The 12899-nt window shown below is 37.9% G+C and overlaps 1 protein-coding gene across 2 annotated transcripts in view; it reads right to left on the reverse strand.

The window, feature by feature from the left end:
• Positions 1 to 12899, reverse strand: part of SMC6 (structural maintenance of chromosomes 6) — a 70457-nt gene that overhangs the window by 7521 nt on the left and 50037 nt on the right. For both annotated transcript variants that reach the window (XM_055399304.2, XM_055399305.2), the window contains 5 exons: positions 12415 to 12585; positions 6140 to 6277; positions 4987 to 5132; positions 4605 to 4730; positions 99 to 204 (listed from right to left, as the gene is read on the reverse strand). In XM_055399304.2, the coding sequence (XP_055255279.2) occupies positions 99 to 204; positions 4605 to 4730; positions 4987 to 5132; positions 6140 to 6277; positions 12415 to 12585 (687 nt within the window). The remainder of the gene's footprint in view (positions 1 to 98; positions 205 to 4604; positions 4731 to 4986; positions 5133 to 6139; positions 6278 to 12414; positions 12586 to 12899) is intronic.

Here is a 12899-nt window from a genome sequence, read left to right on the forward strand (position 1 = left end):
AACATATCATCAAAAGAAATGAAGCCCTCCCCATCAGAAAAAGAAATGAAGCAGGCAATCCTCCTAATGACTAACATGCAAAGAGTTAAAATACTCACTGATATAGTAAGAGTTTCATTCTTGTGGTCAAAATTCATTTTTCCACAATAGGCCCGCTGAGATAATAAGTTGTCAAAGTACAATTTACATCGTAAAGTCAGACACCTTGAAAAAAGACATTGGGCACATAAAAGAGATTACAAAGTTTTAGAGAATTGTAGATTCAGCATGAGCTTTAAACCAGCATGTAAAACCAGATGAAAATATGCCAGGGTGTTAACACTGGTGCCCATTTAAATAGGTAAAATTTAAGGTGATTTTTGGCCTTGTCTTTATATTTCATTTATGTCTCCACATTTTTATCAATTCATTTTATAATAATCAAAACATCTATAAGATGAATAAAAATGTCCCACATAGAATAAAATCCATTATATTACAGCCAGTCCATATGAATGTATCAATCAACTAATTTAAACAAGATACACCCTAACACAGAAGATATAAACCATGCCCTTGAGAGGATTAAACTTGAGCAGTGTTAAGATGGTGGTAAATGGCCTATTCATTACCTTGTCTCCTCCTAACTTTATAGTAGCCAAAATGGCGAGGGAAATCTCTCAGTCGTGTGTCTGCAGTACCTTACACACTGCCAAACACAACACAAACTTCACTTATTTATCAGATGGCATCCTGCTGTCAGGGAGACCTTTCCCTTCTTCCTCAATTATTTATTTACACCCTTTTTATAAGGATGCAGTCAGATTTCTATTTTATTCACTGGGTTACCATTCATTTGTTGTTGCTAAGTTGTGTCCAACTTTTTGTGACCACATAGACTATAGCCTGCCAGGCTCCTCTGTTCATGGGACTTCCCAGGCAAGAATTCTGGAGTGGGTTGCCATTTCCTTCTCTGGGGGATCTTCCTAATGCAGGGATCGAACTCGAGTCTTCTGCACTGGCAGGTGGATTCTTTACCATGGAGCCACCAAGGAAGCCCCACCATCTATTACTGTTCTTGTTTACTGTGGTCCTCAAATTGTCCCACATTTTGCCAGTGGGAGTCTCTTTCAAGATGCCTATGTCCTTTCATCATGACTCTACATTTTGGGGGATCACTTCCTTAAGTTTCTGGCATCTATACCTTCCCTGCTCAGTTCTGTATTATTAACCACTTCTCCAAGGAGCCTTGATTTCTTTTGCTGGGGAGTGTTAATTAGAAAATAAAATCTGGGTGATAGGTAACCGGCTATTTGTTCTAGTTTTTGTTCCGAAAGAACTTAAGGCTCCTTTCTTTAGAATAACTAACTGTATTTTATTCCTTTCCCTCCCAATTCCCTTCCTAAACTGCATTAGATTTCCACATCTGAAAATACTGATAGCTTCAGCTTTTCCTTTGTTGCCACAATAACTATTGCTAGCTGGTATTCAGAATTTTCTGTTAACTTTCCTTCTGAAATACTGATATGCATTTTTCAACTGTGTACACTCATGGGATGTCAAAAAGATTGTCCTCATAAAGTGACAAGGTTCTCCAGTGTAAAGAGATAAACAATTTAAAAAATTTAACCATCTCTACTGTCCTCTCAAGATTAGGTGAACAATGTAAAACTTGTCAGTGGTGAAGAAACATATCAAGATAATAAATTATAAGACCAATACTTTAACAGAAAATACTTTAAATACAAATTTTCTAGATAACAATAAGAAAACAAATCCTACTGTTTCTGGAAAAGATGTAGTAATAGGCATTAGATTTACTCTTCTGCATGAAATAACTAGAAAACTGGACAAAGTACATGAAACAAGAGTTTTCAGACTCTGGACATCAGACACTGCAGTCAATGCCAGTCAAAACGATCTCTGAAAGATGGCAAACACACACACTGAGCCCTAGGGACGCCACAAATTACTTTCATGTTAAGAGTAAAAGGCCATGAAATTAAAAGACACTTGTTCCTTGGAAAAAAGGCTATGACAAATTTAGACAGCATATCAAAAAGCAGAGACATTACTTTGCCAACAAGAGTCCATATAGTCAAAGCTATTGTTTTCCAGCAGTCATGGATGGATATGAGAGTTGGACCATGAAGGCTGAGCGCTAAAGAATTTATGCTTTTGAACTGTGGTGTTGGAGAAGACTCTTGAGAGTCCTGTTGACAGCAAGGAGATCAAACCAATCAATCCTAAAGGAAATCAGTCCTGAATATTCACTGGAAGCACTGAGGCTGAAGTTGGAGCTCAAATACTTTGGGCACCTGATGTGAAGAGCCGATTCATTAGAAAAGACTGACCCTGATGCTGGGAACAATTGAAGGTGGGAGGAGAAGGGGACGACAGAGGATGAGATGGTTGGATGGCATCACCGACTCAATGGACATGAGTTTCAGTGAACTCCGGGAGTTGGTGATGGACAGGGAGGCCTGGTGTGCTCCAGTCCATGGGGCTGCAAAGAGGTGGACATGACAGCGACTGAACAACAAGAGTAAAAGGGTAGTGAAAACCCAGGCAGCACCCAGAAGCCCCGTGTAGGAGTCTGGGGAGGCCCAGGCCTTCCGGTTCAACAAGCAGAGTGTGGGGAAGAGAGAGCTGCACTGAGAGTCTAGAGAACCACAGAAGGGCTGGGAGATCCCCAGGCTAAGCACTCTTTTTATCAGTGGCAGTGTGGGGATACTGCCCGAGGCTAGCAAGAAAAACACCCAAAAGAAGCAGAAACAACCCCCAAGGTCACCCAGAGCCATGAATAGTTCCATTCCCACAGGCACGAGTGGAGTAAACTCACAGTGCATCAACAGAGGACTCAGAAGAGCACGGCTTCACTGGTAAGAAAAAATTTGTCCTTGACCGAAGACTGCTCTGGTCCTACCTAACAAAACTTAAAAGCTGCCTCAAAAGGATAAAATAAGAAACTCTTTAAGTCAAGTCCTAATAACATGCATATAAAACTGAAACACACATTTCAAAAACTAACCTATTGTTTAGTTAAGGAATATGGTCAAACATGCAAAGCCTATTTCTCATAATGGCTTTATTTGAATTTCCCCTCACAGAAGATGGTGACTGCAGCCATGAAATTAAAAGACACTTACTCCATGGAAGGAACGTTATGACCAACCTAGACAGCATATTAAAAAGCAGAGACATTACTTTGCCAACAAAGGTCCATCTATTCAAGGCTATGGTTTTTCCAGTGGTCATGTACGGATCTGAGAGTTGGACTGTAAAGAAAGCTGAGTGCCGAAGAACTGATGCTTTTGAACTGTGATGTTGGAAAAGACTCTTGAGAGTCCCTTGGACTGCAAGGAGATCCAACCAGTCCATCCTAAAGGAGATCAGTCCTGGGTGTTCATTGGAAGGACTGATATTGAAGCTGAAACTCCAATACTTTGGCCAGCTGATGCGAAGAGCTGACTCATTTGACAAGACCCTGATGCTGGGAAGGACTGGGGGCAGGAGGAGAAGGGAACGACAGAGAGTGAGATGGTTGGATGGCATCACCAACTCAATGAAGAAGAGTCTGGGTAAACTCTGGGAGTTGGTGATGGACAGGGAGGCCTGGCATGCTGCAGTTCATGGTGTCACAAAGAGTCAGACACAACTGAGCTGAGTGACTGAACTTAACTGATACTAGGGGAACTTAAAATTTACAAAAATTAAAAAAATTCTATAGTCTTAGGACTATAGCTCTTGGTATGGGAATGCATGCTCAGTTGCCTCCAACTCTTCAGAATCCCGTGGACTGCAGCCCACCAGGATCCCAAGTCCATGGAATTTTCCAGGCAAGAGTACAGGAGTGGGTTGCTATTTCCTTCTCCAACAGTTCTTGGTATAAACAGAGTTTAAAAACATGCTACTGAGGGGATGCCATGGGGAAAACAGGTTAGGTGGAAAGACTAGGGCTGCCTAGGATTCAAGTATATCAAGAGCCAAGCCTACCTATCAACTGTCCTCTGGTTTCTTTCTATGGCTTGTGATTTTAGCTGGGGTTAATTGATCCCTGACAATCTGCATATTTCTGGGTATACTAATGAGATCCAGTGTCACTGACCCTGTACTCATTCATTCAAACAATACACATCATGTTTCTACCACATTTCAGGCAGTGCAGTAGGCACTGGGGATATATCTATGAACAAAACAGAGATTCTGTATCCAAGGAGCAACATGGTTCCAGGAGATCAGGGTACTCAACTGAGAACATGCCTCAACAGGGCCCATAAAAAGCCCATAAAAACTGTCTCATTAGAACATGCACTGTCTAAGACTGAAATAGTCTCTTTCAGAGCCAATAAGCTTCTAAATGACCCATTTAAGCAGAGACTGAACAGCCATCTATGAGTTATCTAGTAAGGTACATCTAATGGAGTTTAAGTTAAAAAAGCTCATTTATAAAAGTCCCTTCAAATCTAAAATTCTCTGATTAAATTATAGGGTCCCAAGCGCTACTACATCTTTTCTAATTGAATCATGAAAGTTCTTCTAATTTTATTGTTTATAGGGGAGAATTGAAAACAAAGAAAAAATAAAAATGCATAATATGTGGTAATATTTTTTAATGCACTTACCTTCTAAATTGTTGATATGTTTTATATCTATGGATCATTATTTCTTCCAGTAATTTAATAAACCTTTTTAAAGTCTTTACTTTGCTATCCAAATCAAGATAGCTTTCTCTTGCCTCTTGATACTGCCTATTTTATGAAAAAAAAAAAAAAAGATTAAGCAAATAAATGCCATTCAATGAAACATAAAATCTCAAATATATTTAATAAGTTCTATAATTCCAAAGAAAAAAGTTATTTGTTAATATTACATGTATGAGAGACTAGTTAAGCTGTAACCATATGCCATAGAAACACTTTACCCAAACTTAAGATTTTATATAAATATCTTTGTCTTACTAATATTATATGGATAACGTCATAAAGTAGAAAAGCAAGCACTTACTTCATTATTTCCTCTCGATCTCCATAACTAGCATGTTCTGCCTGTATCTTCTGTCTTAATCTATTAATTTCTTTGTCTAGAATTGAGGCAGATTTTTTTACTTCTATCCGCTCTGGACAGATTTGTCTTGCTTGTGACATTTTCTCCTAAGATAACAGACGTTTAACTTTAAAACGTCTTTGATACAACAATTCACTGAACTATTTGTACCAAAATATGCAAAGTAGAATTCTGAACTTATATTTAAGAAATGTATTTTAATTACCCTTAATATCAATGTCATTTTTCTAAGCTTTATACTGAGAATACAGTTCAGAGTCATCATAAATTTTCAAAAGAAAACTGCATTAGTGTACACAACTTTAACAATTTAGAGGAGCTCCATAACACCTCCTAGTAAAACAAATTTCAAGTAGAAGTTATGAAGGTTTGGCAGCCCAGATGCTGAGGTCAGACATAGCTTTCTCTGAGTTTTAGGATGGATTCTAAATACCAAATGGTACTGAAAACATAAAGACCCTTGTGTTTGTAAAATATTAAAAACCCAAAGCACTTGCACACATAGTACTTCCATTCATGACATTCGTATATTAAGTCTTAAACAAATAAGGCAATGGGTTTCAGAGTTGAAACCATTTTCCTAAGACATGTAAAAACAAAGCTAGAATCCATCTCTTTTAGGTTAAACCATGGTTGCTTTCAACTTACTTTCCTCTAAAAATAGGGCTTCCGCTTTCCACTGTCAACCAGGGTTATTAGTAAGGAAGAGCTGGACTGTAGCCCAACTCACTCCCGAGTTAACTCAGAGGCAGGGGAGTCTTTTTCTGACATAAAGTTGCAGTGCACTTTTCAAGTTGGGCATTCAAGGAACTATTTCAGAGCAGGGAGTGCCATTTTCCAAATCACTTGGAGGCACAATAAGGGTCTGTGGCAGTCCTGCCTAAAGTACTCTTCATGTTGATCTATGAAGTCCCCACATTTTGAGAGTCCCTAAGTCTTTCCCTCTGTTGATTCACTGAAACAGCTATTACTCCAAAGAAAACAGATATCCATCAGACAACTTGTCTGTTTGGAAATATGACATTAAGAAAAACACACTTTAATAATCATGACTAAGGTTGTAAACAAAATGTTTTAAAAACTCATGGATAACCTCTAGCTCTTTTTCTTTCATATCTAGTTCTCGTTTCTTTTTATTTAAAGTATCCAAGTGTTCTTTCTGCTTGTCTTCATAATGCCGTTTCCCTCGTTTTTGGTTATCCACTTCAGAATCAGCAAGGTTTAATTCATCCTGTTTAAATAAGACCAAAATAATCTATAAGGAAAAGACTGCTTTAAAAAATTATCAGCTTAGGTATAAATTGACAAGTAATAAAGTGGACAGGATTATGCTGCTTGAAGAGAAGAGGCCAGTGTTAAGAGTTCATATCCTTCTGTGAGCATTGGAAAAATGCATCACTCAACTATTCTTATTACTCAAAATATAGCTTTATCCACAATAAAGATGTCAATGCTGAAGACACTTGAGAAAGGTTAAAAAATTTAATTCATGAAATGTAAATGGAAACAAAGCAGTATTTCAAATGTTAAACGTATCACTTCGTATATATGATTCTGTGGTGTTCATGTATAATTAAAAACAGACTGAATGTCAAGTACACATTTTGATTATTTTGCCTGATAATTTTATTTATGAATGATGCCCCAAACATATTTTCTTCTGTTATTGGAATTTTCCCTTGTTAGGGGAATCTGTCTTCTATTCGAGTATATACAATATACAAATTTCTTTAAAGGAGGTAGCTGCTGCTGCTGCTAAGTCGCTTCAGTCGTGTCCGACTCTGTGCAACCCCATAGACGGCAGCCCACCAGACTTCGCCGTCTCTGGGATTCTCCAGACAAGAACACTGGAGTGGGTTGCCATTTCCTTCTCCAATGCGTGAAAGTGAAGTCGCTCAGTCGTGTCTGACCCTTCGTGACCCCATGGACCGCCAACTACCAGGCTGTTCCATCCATGGGATTTTCTAGGCAAGAGTACTGGAGGGGGTTGCCACTGCCTTCTCTGAAAGGAGGTAGAGACTGGTGAAAAGATTTTATTGGTATTTAGAGATGATATATGTACAAAGCCATAAATTACGGCAGCTTTCTTAAATACTGATATACAGATTGCCTTCTTTATCATCAATTTGGATGTTTTAAAAAACATATATTTCCAAACTCCACCTCTGGAGATTTTATTTTAGTAGGCCGAGAATCCCTACATCTCAATTTTTAAAATGACTCTTGATTTCAGTTCAGTTCAGTTCAGTTCAGTCGCTCAGTCGTGTCCAACTCTCTGCGACCCCATGAATCACAGCACGCCAGGACTCTTGATTTAAGAACCACCAAATTAAATTTTGCTGACTTTGTCTATTTTTTGAGCCTAGTCTAGTATTCTTGCCTAGAGAATTCCATGGACAGAGGAGCCTGGTGGGCTATACTCCATGGGGTCACAAAGAGTCAGACACGACTGAGCCACTAACACTGGACTAACTATATATACTATGATGATGATGTTTACCTTCAGGAATCACAGTTAAAAAGAAAAAAAAAAACAAAACAAACACAAACCAAAACAACAGCATCAAGGAAGACAGAAGGCTTACAGATATCCCGAAAAGAAAAAGAACACATGATGCATCTAAAAATTCAAGTTATTTACACCTCATATAAAAGAGTAGATATAGGCTACTTCCTGACTTAAGAATACAATTTTCTGCAAGGTATTCACACTGCTAAAAATAACTACCACCCAAGGTAGGCACTTTATAATATACAGTTTTTATAACACAGGTCTATTAAAAATAAAAACATTATTATATGGAGGATAGAGATAAGCTGCTCCTTTACTTTGAAGAAAATAAAAGAAAATGGGTACAATTTTCATAGCAGGAGATATTACAGTTGGAAATTGGAATGGTTTACAAAACAGAATGGTTGCCAACACTAAATTTTCTATCACTTTTTATAGAAACTGTCAAAATATGTCCATGTTTGCTTTAGGGGATCAAATCAGCTTTATGGAGCCAAAGGGGTAAGTTACATCAGGATGGATCTGTGCTGGTTAATTTTCTCCGAGCAACTTTAGAAAGGGAAAAACTTGACTTACAAAACAGAATGAAAAGAACTTAAGGTTCTTTCTCTATTGTGGCTTTTGATTTGCACTCAAATATTTAATAAAATACATCCGAGGTACCAACAAATTTAAAACTTTTAAAAAGGAACCAAAAGAGTATTTCCTGTCATTTCACTTCGGTGATGATGAAACAGAGACCTAAAGATATTAAATTCACTTAAGTGACACTCACCCTGTTTTGGGCTGAGGGCTAGGATAGGTTAGATCTAGAACTAAATTCTGATATAGCCCTATGTCTTTAGAGCTTCTACCCTTTAAGAAAGTTCAGCCTTTAAAAAAACAATAGGCTGAGATGATAGAAGGGACAGAATCATCGAAAAATTTTATTCTCTTTGATGCCTAAATAACAAATTTTAGTTAGCTGACAACATTGGATAAATTATTATAGTATGTATTATAGCCACTTGCTTCCTATAATTACATCCATCAATTATGAGGTTTTAGAAAGCTATAAATCATTAGATCTTGGAATTTTCAAAAGCATAGTCAGTCTCAATAGAAATAAACACTCATTATCTCTATCAGAAACCGAGACACCCTCCTACTCTAATAATGCAGGCCATGATTCTTAATGTAGATCATGCTCCCTGTACAAAAAATTTAATATGTAACTAAAGCATTAAGCTTGCAGTATAACTCAAAATAAACTGTTCAAAGTGAGAAAAATATTCCTTATGCCAAGATTTCAATGACTACATATTTGAACAGCATGTTCCACCTCTCGCCACTCCTCTGACACAAAATGAACAAATGTCCTAGCAGAAAACAGATTATATCAAGAAGCTGCTAATACATCATGACAGCTTCTAAGGAATTAATTTCTTTGTTAGCCAACTCTTCTTGGTCCTGTTATTGACGGCTAGTGGGATGTGACACTGTAAAGAAAAACCCTCTTGACTACTGGACGACTATGTGCAGGTTTACTGAAGGGTTCACTTATTGGCAACCAAGGCAAAGAGCTAAGATCAAGAATTCTTACTGCTTTCTGCATTTATATTCTGCTACTGAACTTATCTGTGGACTTCCAATTCTAGGAGCTGCTTTAGCCTACAGGTCCCTAAAAGAACAAAACACAGCTTAAATTATCTGGGATAATTCAGGGCTTCCCAGGTGGCGCAGTGGTAAAGAATCTGCCTGCCAGGGTAGGAGACGTGGGTTTGATCCCTGGGTGGGGATGATCCCCTGGAGGAGGAAATGGCAACCCACTCCAGTAATCTTGCCTGGAAAATTCTATGGACAGAGGAGTCTGGTGGGCTACAGTCCATGGGATAATTCAGGTGCTAATTAATTCTTTTTCTATATTCAGTCAGTTCAGTTCAGTCGCTCAGTCGTGTCCGACTCTTCGCGACCCCATGAATCACAGCACGCCAGGCCTCCCTGTCTATCACCAACTCCCGGAGTTCACTCAAACTCATGTCCACAGAGTCGGTGATGCCATCCAGCCATCTCATTCTCTGTCGTCCCCTTCTCCTCCCGCCCATAACCTTTCCCAGCACCAGAGTCTTTTCCAGTGAGTCAACTTGTTGCATGAGGTTATTACTTTAGCATAAATTATCATTTCTATTTTAATCAATCCACCATTTAAAATTTTCTTTCATCTCATCTTTGTTTTAACTTCACTTCTCTAATCCCTGACTTTTGAATTCGGTCTCTCCCATTCTTGACAATTTTCATACTTATTTTTCTCCTCTTATTCTATTTTCTTTTAAAAATTAATTTTGTCTTCTTTATCTTGGACTTTTTGTCTTTTTAATTCTAATTTCCTGTAGTAACTACTTTCTATTTGTCTTTTTCAAAAGTATCCTTAATATGTTTTCCTTCCTCACAACATTAAATTTTTTTAAAATTCTTAGCTCAAATAGAAAAAAACAAAACCAACATGCATTACCAAGGCAGCCAGAAATCACAGCTCTATGGAAAGCAACAATAAAGAGGTCACCACAAACAGGGAAAAATTGTTTCTATTCAGCTTCTCCTCTAAATCTCTGTAATAAATTACACTTTCTAAAACTGTCAGTGGAGACAACTATAGTAAAGCACATATGCATGCAAGTCCTTTTAAACTTTTAAAATATTTAAATACATTTTGAGTCAAAGAAGCAATTTTCCTGCAAAAAAGGGGTTATATCATCAAATACCTCTTCCCTCTTAAGACATACTACTGATTCTTCTGTGTCTTATAAATAAAATCTGAAGTTTTGAGAATAATTGAGCTGTTCAATTAGAATGATAATAAGCTGCTGATAATAAACTTTATTTCCCTAATTTGGTTTCAAAAAGCATGTGTCTTCAAACAAAAAAGTCAACTGAATTCTGACTGGAATATAATGCAGATATGTTAGTAAGAAGGAAGTGGGTAGCACTTTATTTCAAGCTGGCTTTTATATCAACTAACCTTAGAGTTCAAAAATTAAACTCTTTGGCAGAGATCAAATTGCCAACATCCGTTGGATCATCGAAAAAGCAAGAGAGCTCCAGAAAAACATCTACTTCTACATCTACTTCTGCTTTATTGACTATGCCAAAGCCTTTGACTGTGTGGATCACAATAAACTGTGGAAAATTCTTCAAGAAGAGAATACCAGACCATCTGACCTGCCTCCTGAGAAATCTGTATGCAGTTCAAGAAGCAACGGTTAGAACTTGACATAGAACAACAGAATGGTTCCAAATAGGAAAGGAGTATGACAAGGCTATATACTGTCTCCCTGCTTATTTAACTTATATGCAGAGTACATCATGAGAAATGCTGGGCTGGATGAAGCCCAAGTTGGAATCAAGATTGCCGGGAGAAATATCAATAACCTCAGATATGCAGACGACACCACCCTTATGGCAGAAAGTGAAGAAACTAAAGAGCCTCTTGATGAAAGTGAAAGAGGAGAGTGAAAAGTTGGCTTAAAACCCAACATTCAGAAAACTAAGATCATGCCATCCAGTCCCATCACTTCATGGAAAATAGATGGGGAAACAATGGAAACAATGGCAGAGTTTATTTTGGGGGGCTTCAAAATCACTGCAGATGGTGACTGCAGCCACGAAATTAAAAGACACTTGCTCCTTGGAAGAAAAGTTATGACCAACCTAGATAGCATATTAAAAAGCAGAGACATTACTTTACCAACACAGGTCCATCTAGTCAAAGCTATGGCTTTTCCAATAGTCATGTATACATGTGAGAGTTGGACTATAAAGATGAGTGCCAAAGAATTGATGCTTTTGAACTGTGGTGTTGGAGAAGACTCTTGAGAGTCCCTTGGACAGCAAGGAGATCCAACCAGTCCACCCTAAAGGAAATCGGTCCCGAATATTCATTGGTAGGACTGATGCTGAAGCTGAAACTCCAATACGTTGGCCACCTGATGCGAAGAGCTGACTCATTGGAAAAGACCCTGATGCTGGGAAAGATTGAAGGCGGGAGGAGAAGGGGATGACAGAGGATGAGATGGTTGGATGGCATCACTGACTCAATAAACAAGAGGTTGAGTATGCTCTGGGAGTTGGTGATGGATAGGGAAGCCTGCCGTGCGGCAGTCCATGGGGTCACAGAGTTGGACACAACTAAGCGACTGAACTGAACTGAACTCTAGAGTTATTGAGGAGAGGTAGGACAAGGGAACAGATAAGCACAGAGACAGAATAGACAGATAAATATTCCTGTCTCTGATTCTAAAAGAAGAAAATATCCCACAAAATAAAAAGGTAACAAAAGCTGTAATCTTCTGGGGGGAGAAAAATTTGGCAATTTATTTTCTGTAAAGGCGTGAGGAGAGTATTTAATTCTGATTGATCTGATGATGAAAAGTTTTATACAGCTTTATTTACATTTAGTCATAAATTCTGTTAGAATATTTTCTAGCAGGTATGAAAGTGAAAGTCACTCAGTTGTGTCCGACTCTTTGCACCCCTTGCACCCCACAGGCTATACAATCAATGGAATTCTCCAGGCCAGATTATTGGAGTAGGTAGCCTTTCCCTTCTCCAGGGGATCAATCCAGGGATTGAACCCAGGTCTCCCACATTGCCACCAGATACTTTACCAGCTGAGCTACCAGGGATGCCCAAGAATACTGGAGTGGGTAGCCTATTCCTTTTCCAGAGGATCTTCCCAACCCAGGAATTGAACTGGGGTTTCCTGCATTGCTGGCAGATTCTTTACCAGCTGAGTTAACAGGAAAGCCCTTTTAGCAGGTATACTGCAGATATAAAACTGAAAAATAAATAAATAAATATATCAGAATAACAGTATGTACCTTAAGTGGATCTGCTAGCTCTGAAAGCTGATTAATTTTCTGTTTAATTGCATCATACTTGTTTTCTGCTTCTACTTTCAGGCTTTTAAGATGTTCCATATTTTCTTTTTGTTGTTCCATATTTTTCTCAACCATTTTCATCTTGATTTTATTTTCTTCAGCTTCATCTTCCTGGCAACATTTACAGAGCATATAGAATTAATTCAAATACTTAAGTTATCCAATAGGAAAATAATACAGTTCTGGAAAAGGAGAAACTATAGGCTACAAGCAAATCAGATTAAAGACAAATACAAAGAACATTACGATATTTTCATACTCTTACTGGTAAATTAGAAGGTAGAAGAATATAGGTTAAAAAATAGAAAAGGATTACATTTAGAAGACAAACTATTTTATCATGCTTGAGGTCATAATCAAAGAGGATAACTTTTATTCTATTACTCACTTTTTCTTTTAAAATATAGTACATATAAATATATACC

This window comes from Moschus berezovskii, chromosome 11, assembly GCF_049115385.1.
Source record: "Moschus berezovskii isolate FMDL1 chromosome 11, NW_MosBer_1.0, whole genome shotgun sequence".
Taxonomy (NCBI): Eukaryota; Metazoa; Chordata; class Mammalia; order Artiodactyla; family Moschidae; genus Moschus; species Moschus berezovskii.